The sequence below is a fragment of the Myotis brandtii genome, unplaced genomic scaffold (assembly GCF_000412655.1).
Source record: "Myotis brandtii unplaced genomic scaffold, ASM41265v1 scaffold165, whole genome shotgun sequence".
Classification (NCBI taxonomy): domain Eukaryota; kingdom Metazoa; phylum Chordata; class Mammalia; order Chiroptera; family Vespertilionidae; genus Myotis; species Myotis brandtii.
Genome location: NW_005356042.1, coordinates 14,379,889 through 14,392,062, shown reverse-complemented (window position 1 = coordinate 14,392,062; position 12,174 = coordinate 14,379,889). Strand labels below are relative to the sequence as shown.

Genomic DNA, 12,174 nt, shown 5'->3' with positions numbered 1-12,174 from the left:
TTGCTATGTATTTCTAAGGCCAACTCTGCTATGAGCACCTGAATATAGCTGTTCATTTTGTTTGGACTTAATTCTGGGAAGATGGCTGCAAAGTCCCTGTAGTTCCCCTTCACTCCTAATTCTAATTGCAACCCACTGACTCTCCCAAAACAAGGAGGTGTTGGTCCAGCCCCAGGCAGTGGGGACCCTGGAGGTTTCTGGTGAGAAAGTGTGGTGGGACTGGTTGGAAGAGAGTCTGGGGGTCAGCCTACAAGAGTCTGGGGGGCAGGGGGAGACCCTGAATTGTTTGGATTCCCACCTTCCACTTGGAATCTGGGCTGGCATAGATCTCTGGATTGCCGGGGGGGAGAGTCAGCATGAAAACATCAGTGTGCCCATTTTCCCTCTTTGCCAAAAGGGAATGACCTGAAATTTGAGGGCTTCCTGAATCCTACTGAGGGTGCGCTGAAATGTGGGCCAATTCCTCTCTCTCCGGAGTTGGGTGGGTGCTTTGTCCACAGTTTTACTGACATGGATGGCTGCCCTGTCTATTTTCTCTGGGCATCAGCCATCTCAGGAAGCCAGTGACTGTGATCCAACGAGCAGATGAGAAAAACAACCTCTACTTAAGAAGATCCAGCAGCTATAAAATGGGAGAAAAACCAAAGCAACCAGAATCACTCCCTATCAACATAAAGCCACTCCGGGAGACAGATGGCATTCGGAATGAAACGTAGTAAGAGCTTGAAGGAAATTCTAGTAAAGCAACTAAAAGACCTTGAGGGATGAAAACATTTTTTTTTTATTTTTGCAGACTGAAAAACTCAGCAGGAAAGAATGGTCTTTGTGGATGCTTGACTTTATCACCTGGAAGATAAAGTGAATGAAACACTTGACCCCCACAAAAATAAGTCCTAAACGATAGAAATCAGGAGACACAGTAAAATAGCTTAGAGAGTAGTGGAGGAGACTCAATGTGAGTAATCAGCAGTCCACGCAGTTAAAGGGGCCGAGGTGAATCAGTAGTTGGACGCACCATCTATGAAATGTTCCGCTAAAGAAAACCTTGTGTCCACAGATTTAAAGCGCCCAGAATAGATGAGGGCAGTCCAGGCCTAGGAACAATCTGACAAAGATTCCTAAATCACAGGGAAGCTTGCAAATTTGGAGAAAAAAGTAAAAAAGCCAGAAGCTGCTGGAATAATAGCTACAGACTACTAAGAGACTAGGTCTGTGAAAAGACGCATCCTTAAATAGACACCAAAAAAAATCACCTCATTCATTAAGATAAAGTTCTGTTCTAGATACATCCCATCACAGTTTCTAATTTATTTGTTCCTGGCATTATCACTCTTCAAAATTCTCATTAGTTCCTTTTCTCTCTCTTTTTTTTCTGTCTCCCCTGCTGGAATGCAAGATGCTTGAATTGCAGGGAGCTCTTAAACAACAAATATTAATGGTCTGACTTTCCATTTTAACTTTTATAGCTTAAAATTTTTATACAAAAATTTGTAATAGGAGAAATGTTTTTAATTTGAAGGTTTTTAAAAGTCACCTCATGTCAGACTTTTATTAAGGAATGAATCTCATCTATTTACTTTAGCTTTTTTTTCTTTTTTGGTTCAAAAGGTAAGATTTTTTAACGGTCTAAAGAAATTTTATTCAAGATTTTAACCTCATAGGAGAAATGGGAAAAACACTGTTCTGGTTATGTTGTATTAAAGTATTTCCTTTTCATTTCTTGTTAAATAAGACAAACAAACAAAAAACAAAACAAAAAACTCCAAAGCAAGAATGCTGTCTTTCTAAAAATATGTGCGTTTGAGTGTATATCCATTCAAATGAATGACTGCTATGTGGTGGGACTAAGTTTGTTCTTTGGTTTGGACACATTGATGCAATGCCTCCCATGTACCGACGTGATGCTGGGCGCCGAGGTCCCCTGTACACTCGTGGAGCGCGCAGTCTAGCATGTGAGCAGCAGTGATACCTCTCAGTGCTGGGAGGCAGGGGGCCTGGCGGTGAGACCCTGGCCTTTGGAGTTAGACAGACTGGAGCTGAATGCCGTATCCGCCACAACAGGAACGTGATGTCATCCCTCTAATGCACCGTTTTCTTTTTATAGCGAATGATGCTCATGATACTAAATATTCCTTCAGTATTTTTATCATTCGGTATAAAATGTGAATGAAAAGGGAGGAGAAGGAAGTGTCCTTCAGAAACCCTGATATGATGAGACAGTTCAATCAGAACTGAGTTGCCCAGAGTTACTCTAAGAATAGCTGCTCTCAAGCCAAAAATAATAATAATAAAATAAATAAAAGGTGCTGCAGAGGATACGAGCAGAGCCAAGGAAAGAATCTGTCTGTCAGAAAGTGGTTCATGAATAAAAGAAGCCTGTGGTTGGAAGTCCAACAGGCCTGGAGTCCAGTACATGACGCCAACTGTGTCATCTCAGGCAAATCCCTAAAATTCTGAGCCTAAGTGTCTCCTCTATATGACTGGAATGAGATACTCATGGCAACTGCAAGGGTCACACAAACATGCAGATCCCTTAGAGCACTCAATAAATACTTAGTATCTATTATGTTGTTTTTTAAAAAGAGAGACCAAAATGCGCATGTGGTCCATGTCTCCATATGTGCAGGGCAGGGGAGAGCGTATTGGATGGATGGATCCACTGCAGTCTGATAACCTTTGAACTCTAACACTGCCTCGCTGCACTTGTTTAGATGCATGCTCTTCAAGCATAAAATAGAAATCTATTCTTCACTGTAAAATTATGAATTAATATTCTGGCATTCAAGCCAATCTCTGCTCCACAACAGTCCCATATTAACTCAATGCTCATTCAATTGGGGGAGTATATACCTGTCTTCAGGGGCGCACAGTGATGTCAGTCATTGAATCTGGAAGAAAGGCATGAAAGTTCTTACTGCTGTCCATGAGCAATTAGGGAGACTTCCTAAAAATTGGGGGGGGCGGTAACCTCTACTATGTGAGACCATCATCATGAACCCTCATCTCTTTGTATCCTGATCCATTCTTATAGAGGCTTTAATCATTTCCTAGGAGTTTGTCATATGTAATTAGTCATATTTAAAATCTTGCCTTCATTAACCTGGAAAGGCTCAGCAGTTATTGTGAAAAGACTTAATGGATCTGACTTTTTAAATAAAGGCCAAAAAAGGGAATTTAGTCACTCTGTATGTGTGTGTGTGTGTGTGTGTGTGTGTGTGTGCACGTGTGCAGTGACTAAATATATAGACAGCTGCTGCATTATCAGACCCGGAACATTCCATCGTAGCATTCCCTACTTGCACTACTAATCCTGCTGTTTCTTTGTCTTTGCAGAGCACAGTGATGTTGACCAGGAGACGGCGCTGGCTGGTGCGCAGGGCTTCCTGGGCTGCCTGTCTGCCGTGCAGCTCAGCCACGTGGCCCCTCTGAAGGCTGCTCTGCACCCCAGCCGCTCTGCCCTCGTCACTGTCTCAGGGCACGTGACCGAGTCCAGCTGCGTGGCCCAGGCTGGCACTGACGCCACATCCAGGGAAAGGACGCACTCCTTTGCAGGTAGCATATGTGTGTGTCGTTACCCAGCCACAAACGCAGCTTGTCCATTGCCTCAAAAACTTCCGATGCTGCTGTGATGCGACATTCTCCAGATGGTTTCTTAAAATTGCTTTCGTTTAACTTTCAGTTCCCTTTCCCATTTCTCTCTAGATTCTCACTTTCCTATGCATGCGGACATCGCAGTTGACATTTCTTAAGTTTAAAATAACAGAGATCCCACATTGACCTACATTCTGTTCTGCTTTAAAACGTTTATGACATTTTCAAAATTCTTTTTACTTGCATATATCACCCCTTCCTTTTTTCCCCCTTTTGTCCTTTTACTGCAGATCATTCTGGAACAAGAGATGACAGAGAGCCCCTAGCTAATGCTATCAAAAGTGACTCTGCTGTAATTGGAGGTAATAGAAAGCATGAATGAGCTCTTCTTTGGTTCTTATCATCGCTGGGAATGGTGGCTCTCTAGCCTTCTAGAAACTCTTTCAGTGTTAGCCACTGAAGCCTGAGGCCCGGGGGATTGGTTTATTATTCCTACCGGATTGTCTCATGGAGGAGTATTCCTAAATTCCCAGCTTCCTTGGAGATTTTCAGTGTAAATAATTGATCATTTTACTGAAGCACCACACTTAAAGAATAGTTGCTAAACTGTAATAAGGAATATAATTTAGCTGGAAAATGGCCATCTACATTCCCTAGGTGATTCTGCGTATATTTTAAGAAGTATCATTTTTGATGGCTTCTTGGACATATCACTGCTTCTGCAAGGGTTTATGTAAAGAGTTGAGAAAACCTGAGATTAACATTAGAAGCGTATATTTTATGTTGCCTTAATGATTAATAAAACAGACATTTCCATTGTTTAGATGCTACCATCAATAAATATTATATTTTTATTTACATTTGTATACATTTTAGGTAAATTGAATAAAAATGGTTCCTAGTTAATTTAACTAGGAACCATTTTTAAATTGCAGAATTAACAAAAAGGTTTGAGTATATCTTCCTAGCAATGAAACAGTATATTCTCTGAGACATAATTTTTTTCAATACCAACCCCCCAAATTTAAAGATTAAAGATTTTAAGAATGGCATTATAATCAGATTATTGAAATGTTTCTGACTCACCTTTTTTCCACACTCTGCACATATGAACATAAAAAGTAAACATTTATTTCATTACATTGCCAGATAATGTGATTACTCATATACTTGGGCAACTTATGTGAGCTTCGGTTTTATTTTTTTATACCCTTACTCACCTAGACATCACCTTCCTTTAAGTAATTAGGATTTTATTTAGGCAGTATAATACTGGTCAGATCTTTGTGAGGATATTCACATCCTCATTGCTATTCCCATTGCTCTTCTTTTTATCAAATTCATGGTGTATAAATTAAAGATACCTAAATAGGATACCCAATTAGTCATGTAAGAAGCAAAAAACCTGTTAGAAGAGTTGCTAATAACTGTATGTCTAAAAAGAAATACATGAATATATTAGTAACACATTATATGGTGAAAACTCATTTAAAGCTATAGCATTTCAATCTCAACATTTTAAAGCAGGGTTTCTAGTCAAACAAATGATCTCAGTCTCATAATGGTGCTTGCCATACATTTAACCAGTATAGATATAGGGAGATAGAGATACAGGGGGAGAGAGAGTGATTGCACAGTCAGGTCGATGTTAGAACTAAGTATTTACTCTTTAGAATACTGTTGCTGTGGTCAAAGATCACTGGCCAGATTTGCAGAGTAAAGGAGAGCTCTGTTAAGTCATTCTGTGTTATTTAGAATGGAAACAAGTTATAGATCGCCTGTGAAATTCTTACTTGATTCAAATGCGTAGAGCAGAGGACAATATGGAATGTTTGCAGCTCGGGGACTCGCTAAGATCTGTGGATCTGGTGTCTGCCCTTGGTCATTGCAGGGACTGAGCCTCAGAGGCAGAGCAGCTGGCCATGGCCTTCTACAAGGCCTCGCCCGGGACCATGTGCAGTTTATCTGCTCAATCCGAGTGTCATCCTTGGGTGCATTTCTCCATCTGGGAGCATCGTGGTAGAATTCTTCGCCCCATTGTCTAGTTACTTATAAACTGCACCCACAGTGTAACAATAATTAATTCATTTAAGGATTTTCCCCAAGTGGATAATCCCCCAGTGTTCTATATTTCAGATGATCTTTTCTTCAGTTACAAACACTGAATAACATAATATAGGAAATTGATTTAACAAGACATTTAAAAACTGGTGACCCAATTTTAGAGGATTTACTGGAGAGGGTTTCTGGCCAGGCCACACAAACATGGATGGCCAGATTTAGACGGAGAGAAAGCTACATAATTTCCTCATAAAAACACATTCACACAGAGTTTCAGATGGCAACAGCATAGAGTGCAGTAGTTGGCCATATTTTATTTAGAATATCTTTTGTATTATTTGTATAACAGGTTAAATCAAGGTTTTTTTTGGACGTGACAAATCCTGGCATAGCATCTTCCCCAAATTAAAGGACATAAATCACAAACACGGAGAAACTAGTTCCAGATCCATTGGTGACTTTGGATGGACTGTCTGGATGTCCTCCCCGGGCCAGTGTGATGCTGATGTTGATTTTATAGGTGCAATACCCTGCTCTCCATAACGTCTCCATCAGTTTTCATGTTGACATGGTTCAGAACACTTTTTTAAGCAAGAGGCCTATAACCAGATGACAGAGATATTTATAGCAATTCAACTGGTTGCTTTTCTAAGGTGAGAGGCAAAATATAACAACAAATAGATATTCCGATTAAAATTATTATTTATTAATATGGCTAATCATAACAAAAATAACCATACCCATTAGTAAATTCTTCAGATTTGAGGTACAGAATTTGGTTACCACATTTATATTAGATTTAGCTACATTGCTCTCCTCAGATAAGGTTGACCCAGACAAAAATCCACTTAGTCACTGGCAATGATATGATTAGCTCTAGTGAACCTGCCCCTAAAATCATGTGCTCAGGAATCCACTGTCACTGATGGGACCCTTCGTAGGTTTGGCTTGGTTGGACTCCATTAAACTAGAATGAAGACTCATAGTTTTACAATAGGATACACATTGCTGTTTTCATTGTATAATCCACTGTCACTGATGGGACCCTTCGTAGGTTTGGCCTGGTTGGACTCCATTAAACTAGAATGAAGACTCAGTTTTACAATAGGATCCACATTGCTGTTTTCATTGTACCTATTTTTGTCTGTAAAAAACAACCATTAGTTAACAACTCTACGGATCTCATCAGAAAAGTCTAAGTGTTAGGAAACTCTCCAACGCACGGTGACAGGCAATAGCTTCCCAGATTCTGTCTTTCATGTGAAAGCTTGACTTTATCATTGACAATATACACAGGGGTGGGCAAAAGTAGGTTGACAGTTGTTCATATGGAAAAATACAAACAAATAATAATTTAAGAATAAACTTTCGTGTACTCACAACTGTAAACCTCCTTTTGCCAACCCCTGTATACTGTCTGCCATTCTTGAAGGACATTCTAAAATGGAACTTCCTTTATTTTAGAGAAAGTATCTGCCAAGTTTCCAGGTCAAACAATCATAGTTTGTCTGTCAGTCATTTTTTCAATAGAAACGGTGTTCCGTGCAGCAAGAAGCAATTAGGACAGCTCACAGCTCACACATTCACGCAAGCACTTGCATGGAAACAACCGTCATACTTCAGGGTAGACGACCAGAGGTACTTTATGGAAAATTTTCATTTCTTCCCCCAAAATGTTAAAAAGAGTTATAACCAAAGGTCAAGATTTAATGAAATGAGTAATTTTTAGTGTTTTGTCAGAGACACTCTTGAATGGATGTTTTTTTCTTTTGTTTGTTTCCCTGTGGTTGCCTAGCAGTGCAAGCCTTTTTTATTTACAACCAGAAGTTTCAAAAAAATCAATATTCTTCATATAGAAATCATCTAAATGTACCTGTAAATGGGTATCAATATATTTCATTAGTCAGGATTATTCATATACTGTATATAACCTGTTTCTGCTACTCAGCATATGACAAATTATTGAAAATCAACATCATTAAAATGTTTACATATTTAAGTATGAGGACACATTTAATTATTTTGCGATGTTACTACTATCCTGTAATTTCAAAATAATTATAACTTGTCTGAGTCTTAGTTTGAAGTGACTACATGGTCTTAGAGACCTTCTTGTGTTAAATATAAATGCACGAAATAAATTCAATATAATATACATCCAGAATAATTGGGGGCGAGTCATCCTCAAGGGTAATAGAACTCAGAAGTAAACTCAATATATCATGATGCCGCTTGATCCAGAAATATCTGAAATTTTGATATTTCCAATTTTGATTTAAGCTGAAAATGATTTTATGAGGACTTATGAAACAATGAAGTCAACACCGTCTCTGTTCAGGCGAACATTCTGACTTTGGGTTTCTTTTCTCTTCTCTCACCAGGTTTGATAGCTGTTGTGATCTTTATCTTGCTGTGTATCACTGCCATAGCTGTTCGCATTTATCAGCAGAAAAGGTTATACAAAAGAAATGAGGCAAAAAGGTCAGAGAATGTAGACGGTGCCGAGGCTGTTTTGAAAAGCCAGCTTGATAGACAAAATGCAGTCAGTGAAAATCAGAAAGAGTACTTCTTCTGATTGGCAGCCATGACTTAGCTTACAATGACGACAGTGTGTTTTCATAGCCAGGGGCTCTCAATGGACAAAACTATGTTCTTGCATTGAATGTACAGGCGATGGATCTGCAGCACTGCCATCTCGCCATGTCCAGACCCGCGATGGCTCCAGGAGGCCTCGTCCAGTGACACGTTTCCCTAGCAGTCATGGTCTGAAGCAGGAATTAGATCGTGCTGCTCATTTCCAAATGTTCTGATGTGATCGAAATGCAAGTTTAACTGGCTTGAGGACTGTGGTTTTAAACACTGTGCCCCTGGTCTTTCAACCACGTGATACATGAGTTTTGTTCGAGGTAAATATCAAAACTGGACTAGAATGGCCTTGCTTTGTTTGAGAACATATGCTGTGTTTGCTTTAGTGTTCCCCTGGTGTTATTCATAGACCTGGAAACGCTTCTAAGATCCTGTTTGGCTGGTGTTTGCATCTTCAGTGGCCAAAAGCATTTAAACAAACCCCTTTGCCTTTCTCTGTATTACATTCAATACAATTGATCAGTAGTCTTGAAAGATGTTTTCTTGTCATTGGTTTGTTTGTATTGCTCTTTTCCTATTTGACTGTTCTTAATGATTTTGAATACATTAGGTTTTGAGTGTCAGAATTCAGCTCTGAACGTAGAACTCATATGTAACAAGACTCAGAAAGTGCATTGGTCATCAGTGTGTGATGTCTGGCCTTTAATTTGCTATTCTTGTTTGGGAGTGTCAGTAGTTAAGACCTTGGGTAAGACCAATTTCCCAAGGATTATGAAATGTTGGTAACTAAAGTTGTTGATATAAAAACACAATCCTTAACACTGCCAAATATTATCTTTATTTACAACTGTAATATCTCAAATGAACTATACTGCCTAGAATATTTTCCCCAAATGTTATGTCTGTTTTCTTTATAGTTTTATACTTTTTTTTCTGAAGTTTTCACCAGCTTCTCTTTGATCTCTCTTCACTATATTCCATGGAGCATGGTCTTATGTATTAGGAAAAAAAGAGACACTTAAAGCATAGAGCTCCATTCCCTGTTCTAAAATATATACCCCTTTAGGCATACATTTTGCTGTGCACTGACCACCAGGGCATACTTTTTGAAATACAAGTAGAAACCATGCCCCCTTTCTGCAAAACTGGTAGAATAATTAAAGTCTGCTCATTCTAAAGGGTGATGACATATTATATGATATATACTAAGTGGGTCTCTCTAGTAACTTCTCATTTAAGACTTTGGGGTACATTTATAACAAAGTACCAAAAGTCAGTATAGCCTACTGACTAGTACATTCTGATTAGAGGATATACACATACCAAGAGATTAAAGAATTAGCAATAACCTTATGAAGCTGATATAATTTGAGGCCATGTAAACAAGATATTTGCATGCAGCTATCTTTGAATTCCACAAAGAATTAAATAATAAAGGCACTTTGCTATTTATAATCACACTTTCAAGATGCCTACTAAGGAAAAATTGGATTCCTTAGCTTGTCCATACCAGCATAATTTGGAAATATATCAATTAGGCATCTTTTTTTTTCTTTTTAACCCTCCTTACAAACCTGCCTGTCTTTTCTCATAGCACTACTAGTATCTCCATTTTGATGTTTCTGTAAATGCCTGACTAACTTAAGGATATGAATTAATATAGTAGTTCTTGAAAGACCTGTGTTGACAAATGGCATATTTTTTATTTTTTACTTGAAAGACTTGTGGTGGTGGCTAGTGACAGCTTGAGCGTAGAAATAGTAGTTTTTATTTGATGCAAAGCTGAATATGGACATCAGAACAGGCCTGAATCTTTTACAGATGTTTATGTTACTTAGTAGCAGCATTTACCTGGCTGGAAGCTCGAATGTAGACAGGTTTATGGATGGTGAAGCCGCATAGTGCTCTGTGGTCTGCACGGCTCGAAACTGCAACATTATGGCATCAAAATGCACCGATACATCACGCGCCATGACTTTCATTTCCTGATCTGTGATCTTTGTTCCTTCTCTTTTTCTTAATAAAGTGCAGTTTTCAATTAAATGCACAATATATTTTAAGAAACATTGTACAAAAGTTTAAAATGAGAAAATTATACTGGATTTTTTTTCTTAAAACAGTAAAAAGATGTGTAGATGTTTGCCTTCTCTACTGGTATGTGTGTTTTTTGAAAGCTATTGATATATCCTGTAATTATTATGAATTCACAAAAGCTGTATTTATAATGTATTTTTTCTTTTAAATGGGTTCAGAAATGAAAGGAAAAAATAAGAAAAGGTTTACTGATTGTAACAAGTAAAGGAAATTAAACTAGACTTTCAGTTTTGCCAGATAACTGACTTATTAAGCAGTTGTTTGTTGTGATACTATTATTTATTTAAATTGGGGGCTGTCCTTTTACTTCTGCAGAGAGCTTGGCAAATGAGCACTCACAGATGCACAGGATTATATGAGAAAACACAGCGTGGGGCAAAAGTAAGTTAACAGTTTCGAGTACACAAAAACACAGTTTATTCTTGTATTATTATTTACTAATTATTGTATTACTTTCCATAAGAGCAACTGTAAACCTAGTTTGCCTCATCCTGTATAGTACACTTTTCTATAATATAAATGTTTTAAAATTTTACTTGTGATTTCAAATGAAAACAATACCTAATTAACCTTCTCGTCTTGAGAGGACTGCATTTCCACATCTCATTCAATTCCCATGTGCAATATGCAGATAGAGTAGAGTCAGTGTGGCACATGAAATGGGGGTCATCCGTGGGAAATGGCATCTCAATTTTGTAGAAACAATGCCACCGAAATAGCCCTTGTCCACTCTAGGAAACAGCTCCGTTTTTCTTTTCTGTCTTATCCCAAGTGTTGCTCTTTGAAGCACACTGAATACACTCGTTACATGGTAAATTAAAGGCAACAACAAGAAGCAACCAGACAACCAACCAAACAGAAATCAATTATGTAGAATTGTCTTTCATTCGACGGCCTTGTCCTTCACCTCTAACAAGCCTGGGACACATCCGCCCGGCAGGTGGAGAGCACTGAGGCATTCGGTGGTGTGGACAGCTCAGTCTGCAGATGGAGCGTCCGAGGTGCAGACACGGGTGAGGTTCCTGGGGACCCGTGGCAGCCTGTAGGGGGTGAAGCTGGGGCTGGAGTTTCCTCTTCACTCCACAGTTTGCTGACCTTAGTCCAGGGGTGGGCAAACTTTTTGACTCGAGGGCCACAATGGGTTCTTAAACTGGACCGGAGGGCCGGAACAAAAGCATGGATGGAGTGTTTGTGTGAACTAATATAAATTCAAAGTAAACATCATTACATAAAAGGGTACCGTCTTTTTTTTTTTTTTAGTTTTATTCATTTCAAACAGGCCGGATCCGGCCCACGGGCCGTAGTTTGCCCACGGCTGCCCCAGGGCCTCCAAGACCTGGAGCTTTGACAATTATTTAGTGGGTCGAACATTGGAAGGATCTCGATATCCTCTTTGTCCAGAATGACCTACAGTTCTAGATCTTTTCTAGATCCTTTAAAAATGAACACAAACCTTTATTTGATAGGTCATTGCCATTAATAGATTTCTTGTTTTTTTAAAAGAAATGTTAAGTGTGTATCATCCTTGACTCTAGGAGAGAGAATTTTAATTGCAGCACTTTTTTTCTTCGTGTTTCTAATTTATCTCTAATGTTGAAAGTATCCCAGATGTCCGCCTTTTCCCCCCATTAACCCCTCCAGCCCGCAGCATATATAGTCTTTATGAAAAATGTAGGATGAGTTAGATCTGAGTGATGAGGCATCAAGTATGCTCCTTAGGATAGGAGAAAGATGACACATTTCATATCAAAACGTGTTCAGGTGATTGTTTAACTCTCCCAGGTATGTTCAATATGTCCTGCTTGTCTTCTGCTTTTCCAAAGTTTGGAAGCTGGAGAGTGC

General features: G+C 38.9%; 1 protein-coding gene across 2 annotated transcripts in view; it reads left to right on the top strand.

Annotated features, from left to right (window-relative positions):
• The window catches only part of CNTNAP4 (contactin associated protein-like 4), a 244,719-nt gene extending 234,149 nt beyond the window's left edge, over positions 1 to 10,570 (top strand). Inside the window, exons 22-24 of one of the 2 annotated variants that reach the window (XM_005862607.2) lie at positions 3,334 to 3,552; positions 3,882 to 3,953; positions 8,034 to 10,570. In XM_005862607.2, coding sequence (XP_005862669.1) covers positions 3,334 to 3,552; positions 3,882 to 3,953; positions 8,034 to 8,227 — 485 coding nt within the window. In that variant the 3' untranslated portion in view covers positions 8,228 to 10,570. Of the gene's footprint in view, positions 1 to 3,333; positions 3,553 to 3,881; positions 3,954 to 6,001; positions 6,164 to 8,033 lie in introns of those variants that run through there. The other variant, XM_014536737.1, reaches the window with a different exon arrangement.
• The last annotated feature ends 1,604 nt before the right edge of the window (positions 10,571 to 12,174 follow it).